The sequence below is a fragment of the Plutella xylostella genome, chromosome 5 (assembly GCF_932276165.1).
Source record: "Plutella xylostella chromosome 5, ilPluXylo3.1, whole genome shotgun sequence".
In the NCBI taxonomy this organism is placed as follows: Eukaryota; Metazoa; Arthropoda; class Insecta; order Lepidoptera; family Plutellidae; genus Plutella; species Plutella xylostella.
Window position 1 is genome coordinate 370287 of NC_063985.1, and position 13367 is coordinate 383653.

At 36.8% G+C, this 13367-nt stretch overlaps 1 protein-coding gene across 1 annotated transcript in view; it reads left to right on the plus strand.

Annotated features, from left to right (window-relative positions):
* Nucleotides 1–13367, plus strand: part of LOC105390527 (Down syndrome cell adhesion molecule-like protein Dscam2) — a 79308-nt gene that overhangs the window by 39372 nt on the left and 26569 nt on the right. Inside the window, exon 4 of the mRNA XM_048633169.1 lies at nt 11241–11383. Within this exon, the coding sequence (XP_048489126.1) occupies nt 11241–11383 (143 nt within the window). The remainder of the gene's footprint in view (nt 1–11240; nt 11384–13367) is intronic.

Here is a 13367-nt window from a genome sequence, read left to right on the forward strand (position 1 = left end):
GATGCAGCAGCTCGGCTCGAGTGTATCGAAGTACTCGCAGTTCGCTAACGAGCTGCTCAACAACACACGAGTTATTTCTTAGCGCAGGTGTATTACTCAGCGATGTTCAAACTGTAAATTATACAAATACTTACAAAATTTTCACATACTTTTTACAAAATATACCTACGAATTGGTAAAAACATGTTTTATGAAATAACTTAACCTGTTAAATTAAATAACTTTATAAATTATTGATATTTTACAGTGCTCATTCTACATTGGTAATTTGAGAATGTGATTTTTATATTTTTCATTCCACCTAAACTAGGTCTAGCCTGAACTATAAAGGGGAAAATAGTTTTTCTAGCCAGTATTAATGCGGCAAAGAAACGTGACCCCTCTCAGGTAGCATTTTCATATTTATGGTCAGGTAACCCAGTACAGGTACATGTATCGGGTGAAATTGTATTAATGACCTTCATAAAGCCAGGTCAATGTGTACTGTACCTATAAGTGTATGCTGAACATTTTTAATTTGAGCCAACTCTAATATCTTAAAAATACAAATATACATTTTTTTTTCAACATTTGACCTTGAGTTGAGAACCACTGGTTCCAAGTCGCAACTTGTTTGAGTAACGCGAGTTGTTCCGCGACATGTAAAAGTTCGTCCGAATTGTTCCCGCACCGACCGACCGACCGGCGCGGATTTACCGCCACTAGTTACTGCGCCGACTATAATGGCGTCTTCTGGCAACACTTAGCTACAAACTTTTAATATTTCACGGCGACTAAAAGTTACTTGCACGTGGGAAAATAAAATTGAGACTTTATAACCGGAAGTTTGTGCACAACTTTTAAGGGTGCCGCAAAAAATAAGGATATTAAATGTCTTTCGATTACTTTAAGAAGTTTTGTTTGTTACCTCCAAAGAATTACTGATACACACTAACTCAGTACGGAAAATTATACAGAACACCGAAGAGTAGAATTTCCTACATTGTGATTACGTACCAGGCAGAAATGTGAGACATGATACAATGTTTATAGTTGAATTGTTCCTTCAACTAAGTCAGAAAGACCCACATACAGATAGACAGTTTGTTATATTACCTACTGGAGTTCCTGTCTTAAAAAAAATATTTATAGGTGGAGTAATGTAGACGGTATGACTATGCTATGGTAATAATGACTTAACATTCATTTTAAATTATGCTGAAGCCTTTTAATTAGAAAACCACGTGATTTACATCACACCGCTAAATTATATTCTCTTTCGAGAGCAATAAACACCACCAAGAAACCCCTAAATATACAACAAAAGGCAGATATTAATCAAAAGACGTACATTATTTTAGCGTAGTGGCGGCCGCCGGCGTATGAATATGCATGAACAAAACAAGATACTGTGCGAACAAAGACCACGTTGATATACGGAGTCGGACGGTAGGTATTCTGTGTTCACGTTAGAAACATCTTTTTGTTTACCACTTTTTCACAATTATCACGTTTAGTACCTATTTAAGTGGTAAGGTGAGATAATGGGCCAAAAGCGAAGTCAAGCGTTAAAAACTGTGTGAAGTAAATATCGCCAACTTTAGCAATTGTAAGTTCCTACACATAAATAAATTTTCAATAAAGTTAGTAAGTAATAAAAATATTGATATTCTATTTTATATTTACGAATTTTAATAATTTCAATTCAAAACAACTCGCAGCTTCTGACCTGAATATAAAATAATATCTTCCATAATAATAAATATAAATACGCTCGCTTTATTTCCAGCGTTACTACTTTCGTTAAACTTTTTATGAATTACCCTGCGGGTTTGCTCAGCAACCAGCAACCCAGCAGAACAAGCGAGTCGGCCATCTACGCGTCCCTTTCACCCCATCCACGATACTCCACGATTGACATTTCAGCTCGGCTGTAACCGTAAAGAGGCCGGTTAAATATCACCTCTGTTCCGGCGAGTGACTCCTACAGCGCGTAATGGCATCGTTACAGCTAGTCACTGGAACCGACGCCGTATTCTGGGAGAAATTAAGAAAATCAGGCGATACCTTCACGAGAACCTTCACTGTAATACATATCAAAGTAATACCATCATCAGCTAATTGTCTACTACTAGACACGATATGAAATATATCCATATTAGTACACTAATAAAGTATTTTTAAAGTAGTTTTAAACTTACAGCTACTATTACAGTACAGCCGGTAGTAATAGTTTAAGCGTTTAAAAAACTATCCGATAAAGAATACGCATATGGATTTGAAGCCAACGATTGGTAGGCAGACGAGACAGCTGATCCGAGCGACCTCCAACTGTATTTGCAAACAGTTAACAAGCTCGTCGCCAGGTCCACTGAATGAAACTTGAATAGGCCCGCTGTCTATAGACTGGCTGAAAACGTAGGCAGGAATTAAAAATAAAATATTTGAATTCGAATTTGGAATACCTGCTGGCTATTGTTTTAAAAAATATATTTGAAACGCTCTGTTAAAAAGTTTTTTTCCTGTTTTTTTGGTTGAGGGATAAAAAAGATTGTTTTAATCTTTTTTTGTGGATATGTTGGTAAGAATCCTTATTTATGTGGTTTGATTAAAATAAAATAATTATTGTAAGTAAAATAAAATTACAATAATTATGTACATGCGGGGCTGGCACTTAAATCCTTATTAACTGTAACTGTAGATTATGCAATGGAAAACATATTATTGTATTAACATAACTACAATATAAATATAAATCATCAATGGGATGCCAGTTTTAATTAAAATCACTGTAGTTTACACCAGGTCGAAGGCCGCGGCAGTATCGCCAAATTACACTTACGTCTGACTGTAGCCAGATATCTCGATTATTTTCATAAGTTATGCGGTAGATACTTGGTCGATACTCGATATAGTCGATACTGCATTCGTTTTAACTACACTCTTGCTTCAACGAAAATTTATTTGCTATGCTACTTTCTATTCTGCTTGTTTATTGAATTGCACCTACTAATTGAAAGTAATGTTTCGTCGAATTTTCCTATAACGAAAAACGAAGCCTGTTTCCTGTACGTCTTTCTAAATAGTACTTATCCGACAGCACTTAATTCTTAATGTGAGGCATTTTATGGCAGTTCTCCCTGAACAGAGGGTCAAAGTTTGTTGAAGCCATTCAGCTTAAGTAAAAGGTTGTATCTGCTTCCTTGACCATTAAGGTAGGTATCACGAACAACCATATAATTATATAGCTTCGCTACTAGACTTTTTCATGAGAAAGAAACAATTTTAATGAAAAGGCGTTGTCTTCTCTTACACATCACAGTCATGTAATATTAAGATTGAAAAATGGAATATAATTTTATAAAAAAATAAGAATTTATTTATACTTAATTATAATTATTCAAATATTGGTACGTAACTACTGTACTAAATAGTGCACAGGGGAAGGAAGTTTCAACTCAACGTCCTCCCAAATAAACAAGTTACCTAGTAGGTACTTGGTTGGGTAAGTTGGTCGCCGCGGCTATAAAACTGCAAGCATAGAATTTTACTTAAGCTTTATTTACCACAGTTTAAAACTGCTTGTTCAGTTTTAAGATAATAAACTCGCAAGTTGGGTGTCGTTGAATTTGTGTGACTTACCTATATTTTTGGTGACAAATAAATTAAGTATAACAATGCTCGTGAACGAGTAATAACAACCTGTAGTAGCACTGACACAACAGTAACAGATTAAGGTAACTGAAAATTAAAAAAATTCATAGTAATAAACGAACCAGGAATAAACGAGGTCTATTATTTTAGGTTTGACAAATAATTAGCATCTGAAGTTTTTTTTGAGCAAACTGTTTGTTGTATTTATCATTTAAAATATTACATCCACTCCTTCAAAGTACTCATAATTACCACAGAACAATGAAAAAGATCACAGGTTATTCTACCAACCACACAACTATTATGAAGCGGTGCCGGCGGCGACGACGGTGTCGTAACAACCCCCTTCACCCTACTTATAAAGATACTGAAACTTGCTGAAACAACGAAGCCACTGTTTCACACTTTGTTTGAATATTGCTGGATTAAGAAACGCTGCTTCTAGTGTTTCTCGTAATAATTGCTGTTTGTGTAGCTCTTACAAATCATTTCAGCTTCAGACTACGGTTTTCTTTTTGTTTCAGTTTACTGAATTTATAATGTTGCTTAATGGCGTAGATAATAAAATGGAAGCCGCCTAACGATCATACATATTTGATCCTTTTTTATTAGTTTCGATTTCTAATATACTCAATTACACATTTCAAACTAAATGACATCATTCTTATAACTATAACTAAATACTATCCCGCACTATCCTAGGTATATTCATAATAATTGTACTGTCCTGTATGTGCATAGACCCAAGGTCGATCGTACGTAGGCAGTTGTGAGCACATAAATCACTGTCAAATATAACTCGCAACACCTAAATTTCAAAGAACAAGTTAGCTAATTAACTAAGAGAAAATTATCTCGTCAATTTGCCGAAACATAAATTTACTTCTCAATAATTAACTAACTGGATTTGCCTTATTGCGTTAACATCAGAAGCGGTTTGTTTGCAATTGCTTTCTTTTATGTATTTTCGTTGAAACAGTTCTAACGGCGGCGGGCGCGAGAGTTATTTCACTATAATTTATTTGGCAACATCATCTCACATGACTAGGTGAGGTGTATAATGTATTACATGTAACGGGGATTATTTACATTCACATCGCAGGTTGTTCTAACCCGACCAGTTACGTTGGTATCAATCTCGTCTAGTTCTTTTATGCTACAAGAAGAATGTGAAATAACGTACACAGTAAAAAATATTGTTATTTAAAATTAAATCATCTTAAAATGTACTTATCTACTTATATAGATTATTATTATAATAATATACATAAAAACCAAGTATTTTTCAAGTGTGTTTGTTGCGAGCGGCGCCGGCGGCAGTGGCGGGCCCAACCGGTGTGGTACAACGGAACATCAAGTCATACTGGTTACATTTACAAAGTAACTTATTCTTTGTCCATGAAAAGCGATAAAAATAACTTCCCCGTAATATGTTTTATTATTTGTTAACTTATGTAAAAGTGTTTATTCTCGTTAGGAACGCCCATTAACTGAACTTTCCTTTATTTATTTTATGGAATTGATCGTAACTCGTTCACTCAAAATGAATACTCTATTTGTATATTACAGTATACTCGTACCATTGATTGTAGCGAAGTAAAATATTTATTCTAATTTTGAAAACCGTCTAAGTCTAAGGCTTACGAAACACGTAAGTATACGATTACAAAAACAAGTAGTCTGTTGTAGTCAGTAGTGTATGTGTTGTGTACGCGAGTCGCAGCGCGCCGGACGTCCGGCGCCGGGCGAGGCTGGGCTATCGCCGGATCCGGGCGCCGGCCGCCGGAACATTACCGATCTACTAATTCAGTTTATTTAAGTAACCATTCATAACTTTTATCACGTGCAGACTTCTTTTATGAAAGGACACATGCTCCAATTTTTCCATAGTCGGTTACATCGTAACCGGGGAAAGGTTGGTCAATCAATCATTATACGTCATCTCCATATTAAATTCTTGACAGATGTGTCAAAAGTACTCAAAAGTTAAGCAATAATCCCTGGTTATGCTCTAACCCACTATGGCGAAATTGGCACTTAGCCTAAATAGAAATCTTTATTATATAAAAAAAAACAATATTGTTAATCTTGCTACTTTAAGAGTTACGTGAGTATGATTTTATTCCTGTATTTGCAATAGAAACTCATATAGTGCGAGATAAGCACGCGGGCAGCATCTAGTCTGAAACATTTTAAAGACAATTTCGGACTAAACTTCGTTCTAACAACGAGTTGTTTTCAAGCCATCCTTCATTCTCGTCGGTAAAGTGAAAAACGCCCGGAATATTCACAGAATACATAATTTACTTTCATCTCTTTCCTGAAGTAACACAACCTTTGTGCCAAAAATACACAGCAATGCCAGAAACGCTTAGCGTAAGCGATTTCTATAGATGTCGTGAATGAAAACAGTATCGCTCCTCTTTCTTTAAGGACGTGAATTATTCACAGTAAAGAACATTGGGAAGGAATATGTTTTCATTACATTTAATAGACAGCCGATTAAACATACCTCGTTTGTTCGCTTAGTCGTCGATACAATAATGAATTATGTTTGCCGATTTAATAGCCTCGGTTCTAACTGGCCGGTAAATATTTTAGGAAGAAAGGAAGTCTAATACAGGTACATACCATGCGTATTTATATTTTTTACGAGGCTCCATACTTCGGTGATGTTTTTTTATGAATATAATTATTATAATTTAACATCAACCATGCTTCTAAAGCTATATTTTATGTTCGTGGCTTTCTGAAACAGTGACCGTGTCTAGAGCCTGCGGCGCGGGGACTAAAAACTGTCAGCATCACGACCTTTCACAAATAGCTGTTTACCGTTATTTCACGGAGCACTGAAATACATTTAGCCTCCACGTTCAAAGGCTAAAATATGCAAATTACAACAACTTTCAAGATGATGTTAAATTTAATTTAACTCCAGTGGATGTCCGTGTAGTGTAATCAAGACGATATATACAATATAGACGATACAATTATTATCTGATGAAGTAGGTACTTTATCGAATAGAATACTGACAGGACTGTCGGGCAAATTATGAAAAAACTATGTTAAATTTTTAGTTTGTTTTTGCTTTATCCATCTTAATATACAATATTAATACACCTTGCAGTTGGTTATGAATTATAGTTATTTGCTTATTAATATTATAGTTATATGCTACATTAATAACATTGTTACATTAATATTCCACCTGTCTCAGTACACTATCTGAAAAAATAAGACTGTTGCTGACACAAGAAGTCCGGCAGAGACGCGAATGACCGTCGAACACGGAGCAAGACGGTTTAACAGCCCCCAGTTATACCCGGCCGGAAATTAGATGAGTTATATTACCCGAACTTTAATTGTCTAACGTAGACGATTTTATCTCAACTGCTGGTACTTAGTTAATACGAATTGCCGGGCTATTAAGAGACTTTCCTCTTACAATGTAACTTCTGAACGTTTTCTTGTTATACTGTTGCCAGGTTCTAAAGCAGAGAACTAAGATAACACACGAAATACCTACGTAGCTCTAAAAATATTAATAGGATGCCTATGTGATAGCGGGTTGGTCATGTCGGCCATTAAATGCTGGACCTTTAAACAGTTAGAACTATTAGCTATAGAGTTAGACTTGCGTAACACATTACAGTAAAGTTGGCAGGCCATTCTCATTAGGACACACCCTCGAGAATCCTTTAAGTTTTTCCTTTTCCGTCTAGTGTCGAAGTTTGTTTTGCTCATTTCCCTCCAACACTCGACATGAAGTAGGTACCTTCAGCTTTACACCTACTTGGGAAGAATTGCGTGGAATATACAGGGTGGAACCAAGTCGGAGGCTGCGAGCCCACGAGGATGTTTGAAATAGCGTGTGGTGCGCGGGAAAGATAAAACTATCACTTTATTTTCAGAGGCTCACCCAGCTTAAGTGAATAGTTTCAACATACATTGTAATAGTAAATAAATTCCTCCGTAACACGTAAACACATAATGTACATAGATACAACTACAGTACCTACATGCCAAACGAACTCTCGTTGGTAATGTTAACAAAAGGAAGCCTGCATAAAATAAACCAAATTAAATAATCCGATTGTCTCGCTCTGCCTCGTGAAAACAGGCTTTTCTGTTAGCTTTCTAAAAGAAGGGAAATATTACTGAGATATTCTTTCTCGTTATCAATTCCATTATCTTGTGTTCATCGCTAATACAATGAGAATATAGCTGTGCTCGCCGAGATTACCTCGGCCGAGGAAGCCGTAACCAACTAACAATACAGTAACAATATCTGGACCGTGGAGTCGGTAACCGGTAAGAGAAGATAACCACAAATAAAATACATAAATGCGTAATAAGGAGGTAGGAAAATTACCGAACGCGATCGTTGCGATATTGGATGAGCTCCATATTCATACATCTCTGATTTTCTGATTGACAACTAGACATAATAAACTGACATTATAGTCGTAGGGGAAAGCAACATCACTATAAATTATCCGCTCTATTTATTGTATTGTTATGTTATCGACAGGAAAACCAAATGTTGCCAGAATAGGTATAGAGCAGTTCTATTAGACAAAGCAAAAGCCTACGTATAGTATAATATTTATTTATATTATATACAGAGTGTCCCAAAAGTCAACGTCATGCCTTCAAGGGTTGATAGGCCAGCTCATGAGTGGCCAGAAGATCATTATAAATTTGCTTATATTCTAGCCACTCATGAGCTGGTCTATCAGCCTTTCCAGGCGTGATGTTGACTTTTGGGACACTCTGTATGTAAATTATCAAGCTTTATTAATTTAATGACAGCACTTAAACACTGCACTTACGTAAGATAATATTTGATTTCAATAATTTAAAAAGTTCCTAACAATACGTAAATTTACGTAAAAAATATATTCTAAAATTAAAAAATGATGGAGCGACATAGAACATTAAAACATTTTAAATATTATCCTTTCCCCGCACTCGTGGTTGTGTCCCGGAAATCCGTTCTTTTCTCCTGCAGATCGCCGCGCCCTCTTTAATAAGGTCGGAAAAGACAAAAATTTATGTGAAAAGTTACGCGGGTAGGCTTATGAAGGTCTCGCTAAATTCGGCTTTTGGTCACGCCTCCTCTGTGTGTGTATAATTACATTTTTAACTTCAAATTGCCTTTTTTCTGGAATGAAATTTTGCCCTATGGATTACGTGCCTTAATGAGTACTGTCTACTATTAAATTCAAGTGTCTTTAAAATGAAAGTGGTAGGTATTACAGTTTATTATAAGTATACCTATACTAAACGGTAATGCCAATTACACACAATATTCTAGCCGCAATATCAGACCTAGATAGATATAATAAAATTTCAAGAACTATTATCAACGGGTAAACACAGTACGGAGAAGTATGGAAACATTATACTGTTGCAGCTTTGTAGACAAAGTATACAAAAAATAAAACAAACACAACTGTGCATGCTCAAAACGCAACAAAAAACAAGTGTCTGATTCAGTTAAAGCGTGACGGGTAAAAGTGCAGAGGAGATTTCCTTTGAGGAAACAATAAGAGATAACACATGGTACAGCGTGGAGAGGCGCAGTGGAGACACTCTCAAGATATTTTACTGGTATTTTTATTCGATACATCGATCGAACTCGTCTATCATTATTGTCTTATTATTTTAAGTCGATAACAACAGTAGGCAACTCTAGTGCCGAAACTCTTTTCTTATAGGGAAGAAAGCAGGGAGAAGGGCCTAACTTCCAGGGGAGCAAGTTATTTGAGATACTGTCATATTCAACAGTCAAGTATTTAATTCTGTTTGTATTTTGTTACGTCAATTAATCAGAAATTGATAGTAGAAAATCATAGACACCACTTAAATAGCAATAGCAAAATTTTACCAACATTTTTAAACAGCACTGTTAGTGACGATAAAAAATGTGGAAATTCTAGGTTCTGTTGGTGCTGTGTTTGACGTATAAATGCAGGGAGAACATTGTACGTCTGTGAGCGAGCCCAACAGCTCGGCACCGGCACCAGGGCTGCATGACACGCAGCCTGCATGCACAGTACACACACATTTTTTACACTTTACTACACTGAAAAATGAAATTCGTACTTTTAGCTCCATGTGTTGTGTCAAAATTGTTTGAGCTTATTTTTGTAGATGTCTAAAATTTTTACTAAAATGTCCTCGCTCGTAGACACAAATCTGGATATTGCATACCCCTAGACTGTATTTTACGTGTGTGTGTAGAATTGTGAGTATGGAATTGCATGTGTGAGCTGTCTTGCTGTCTCAATGTCTCAGTTTATTTGCATCACTTCCTCTATATTTATTTTACAGAGAACCAGTTTTTCTTATTTAAAATTCAGAGGCGAGTACTAGCTAACTTCGCCGTAATATTTCGCTTTGTATCTTTTAGGTAACTATGTTAATCCGCCGCTTTAGCAGCTATTAACGTGTACTTTACTCTGTCATCTTCCATTTCTAGTTCTCTAGTCAGCGACCGTTGCAGTGGGGTGAATCTCCCTTTGCCCGGCACCCCGGGTCAATTTGCAGCACTCGCCGGCGCTCAAATATGCACAACTCGACGCGTTTTAAATATTCCCCGTTTAGAGTTCTGCAGCGGCGGCTCATCTAAGTTTGTAGTAATCGGCTTATACGATGCACGCTGCAGCCTCTCGCGCGCTTTCATAATTTTGCTACAAAATTTTAAGTTGTAAAATTATATTAGAGTGCCAGGTTAGGTTGTATCCTTGCGCCGTTTTATTTTGATAAAATTAAGTAGGAATCTAATTAAAAGAACATACCTACAAAATATAAAATTTGGCCTCGATAAAATATAAATAAAACTCAGTAGGTATATTAATTATTAAATTAAGGTAAACAGTAGGTACATAACATACCTACAGAAATAATTTAACCTCACGCAATTTCGCAATTGTTTGCTCAAAGAAAAACCAGTCGCAAAAAAGGTTCGCCAAACCCTGAAACAACACCGCAAAGACTAAATCAACATTAGTTTTCTCTCCTACGGGCTACGCAACCCCCGGCCCGGCCCGCTGCCGCCAGCGAACACCAATTACCCTCAAGAGCTGTCTTCCGAGAAAAAAAAAACTCACTTGCAATTTACCCTTAATTCGATACGGTTTTTTTCTCCCTCCGCATTGAAATTAAAGTCGAACTGTGAAATTGTCGCTGATTGGCCGCCGCTCCTTGCTCAGCTGAAGACAGAAGATTGTTTTTGTAATCTTCCGCACTTTAGTTAGATTTTTTGTTATTAGCCTTTGAGCGAGCGGTTGGCTGATTAAATTCTTGTTTCTAACAAAGAAGTTTTATCTAGAAATTGCATTTCACTTTTGCACCCACTTTTTTCAGACTTTACCGGATAGAAGATACGTATGATTATGGATCTGAAACATATTACATTTAGGTGCAGTGTATACCAGCCCCTTATGCTGCTAGGTAGTCACCTGCCGCTGTAGATATTAATCGTAACAAATTTTTTTAAGACTACTAATGTGCAATACCTGCATGCCCTGCAGCCAGTCATGTATATCTCTCCCTTTATGTCTCTCCAAACACCTCTTTCAATCTCTGTTTCTCTCTCCAGGCAGGTGCTGGACAACGGCACGCTGGTGTTCCCGGCGTTCCCCGCGGCGCGGTACCGGCAGGACGTGCACGGCGCAGTGTACCGCTGCCGGGCCTCCTCCGCGCACGGCGCAGTGCTCTCGCGGGACATGCGGGTGCTGGCCGGTGAGTGTCATCATCATACACACTCGACACGGCGCAGTGTACCGCTGCCGGGCGTCCTCCGCGCACGGCGCAGTGCTCTCGCTCGGGCCGAGCATTGAATAACTAATTAGAAGCCCCGAGGCATGCCTCGCCGAGGCGTGCGACTTGTACTCACAATCGACGGTGCAGACCACCTATTTAATAATCTCTTTTGCTTCATATTAACAAAGCAATAATGTAGGTATTATAGTTCAAAGCTCATGCAGCTTAGTTAGTAGGTTTAACTAGACACATCATAGTAAATGCTGCTCACATACTTCACTAACGAGAAAACAGGAAAACCCTAAGACAGAATTTCATTATACTCATTTACTTGGTCAAACCTTATTAACAACAAGTTTTGTTAACTTTTCTTTTATTCACAATGCAAACAAAATCAATTCTGTTTTATGGAAAAAGCGCTTTTATTTTCACGGGCCAACCCTTCCGTGTATGATATTAAAAGCTACCAAATATTTGTCTTCGTAAAAAAAGCTTCATTTCGTATATTTGCGTTGCGCTCACATTCTCTGTGTAGTTAAAAAATCAACAAAACGAAACAGGATCACCAATTTATCTTCAATTTTGGTCCCGGCGGGACACGGAGTGCGAATATTTCGATGAGAAACGACAGGCCGCGTCCATTCAGGGACCAATTTGCGTGTCCAATCACATCACACACTTAAGGCTTTATGAAACAACATCGCTCCATTATGAAATTGAAAACTAAAAGGTTTTGAAGTACCTACCTTGCGTATGCCTGTATGAGGTAAGAGCCACACCAATAAAAAAAGGGAAAGAACGCAGTATATGCATGCCTTCAACTGCTGCCAAGTCATCAAGGCAAGTTGTACATAATAAAGAAATGACACAAAAACCTCAAATTACTAATACTAAAACCAAAACAGAACAAATAAAAGAAAGAAATAAAATGTGTATCATAAGCTCTAACAAACGAAATGAACTTCTTCAAATTGCTTGCGAAACATTTGGGGATAGATTTAACCTATGTCACTATCTTACTACAGGAGGAAGTCTAAAAGACCTAATGGGAAGTCTTGCTAAGAAAACTGAGTCATTCACCCGAGATGATTACTGCATAATAATGATAGGAGAAGCAGATTTCTTAAAAACAAAGGACTATTGCAATTTAGTCCTAATGATACGCGAATTGTCACAAGCTATAGATCACACAAACACAATAATCTGTTTACCGACTTACAAATTTGGTGAATATAACATGATGTTTAACTCAAGGGTGGAAATATTTAACAATTTAATGTACCTGGACGCTCTGACCTATCAACATGTATATGTCTATGACACAAACTCTATGCTATCATATGATCATAATATGTATAGCGGAAAACAAGGTGTACTAAACAACTACGGTATGAGACGTGCTCTTGAGAACTTGAAGATGGAGATAAACCACCTACAGCAGCAGAGTGATGGCGCTCCAGCCCATGAAGAACAAACTAAACTTTTTCGTCAATAAAACACTTTGTGTAAACATCCTTCATCAAAATGTGTGTGGCATAAATAATAAAAAGGATGAATATGAACTTTATCTAGATAATTTAAAAATTAAACCCCACTATGTATGTATTACAGAACACTTCTTAAATAACACCTCTGCTCCGTTATTTAGCATGAACCACTATTGCGTTGCTGCAATTACCGCTAGGGTCAATAAAAAAAGAGGAGGATCACTCATATTGGCCCAAAATAACAGTAATTTCGAAGAACTTGCAATATGTAAAAAAATTTATAAAATTGACTCCTTCGAAGTTTGTGGAATAAGGGATGTAAATACAAATCTAAATATATGCTGTTTGTATCGTACCCCTACGGATAAAAATATAGATTGTTTTATGAGTAGATTGGAGCAGTTGTTGGAGCACTTTTTCAATAAGAAGTTGATATTAGTAGGTGATTTCAATGTTGACATTTTAACAAATAACAA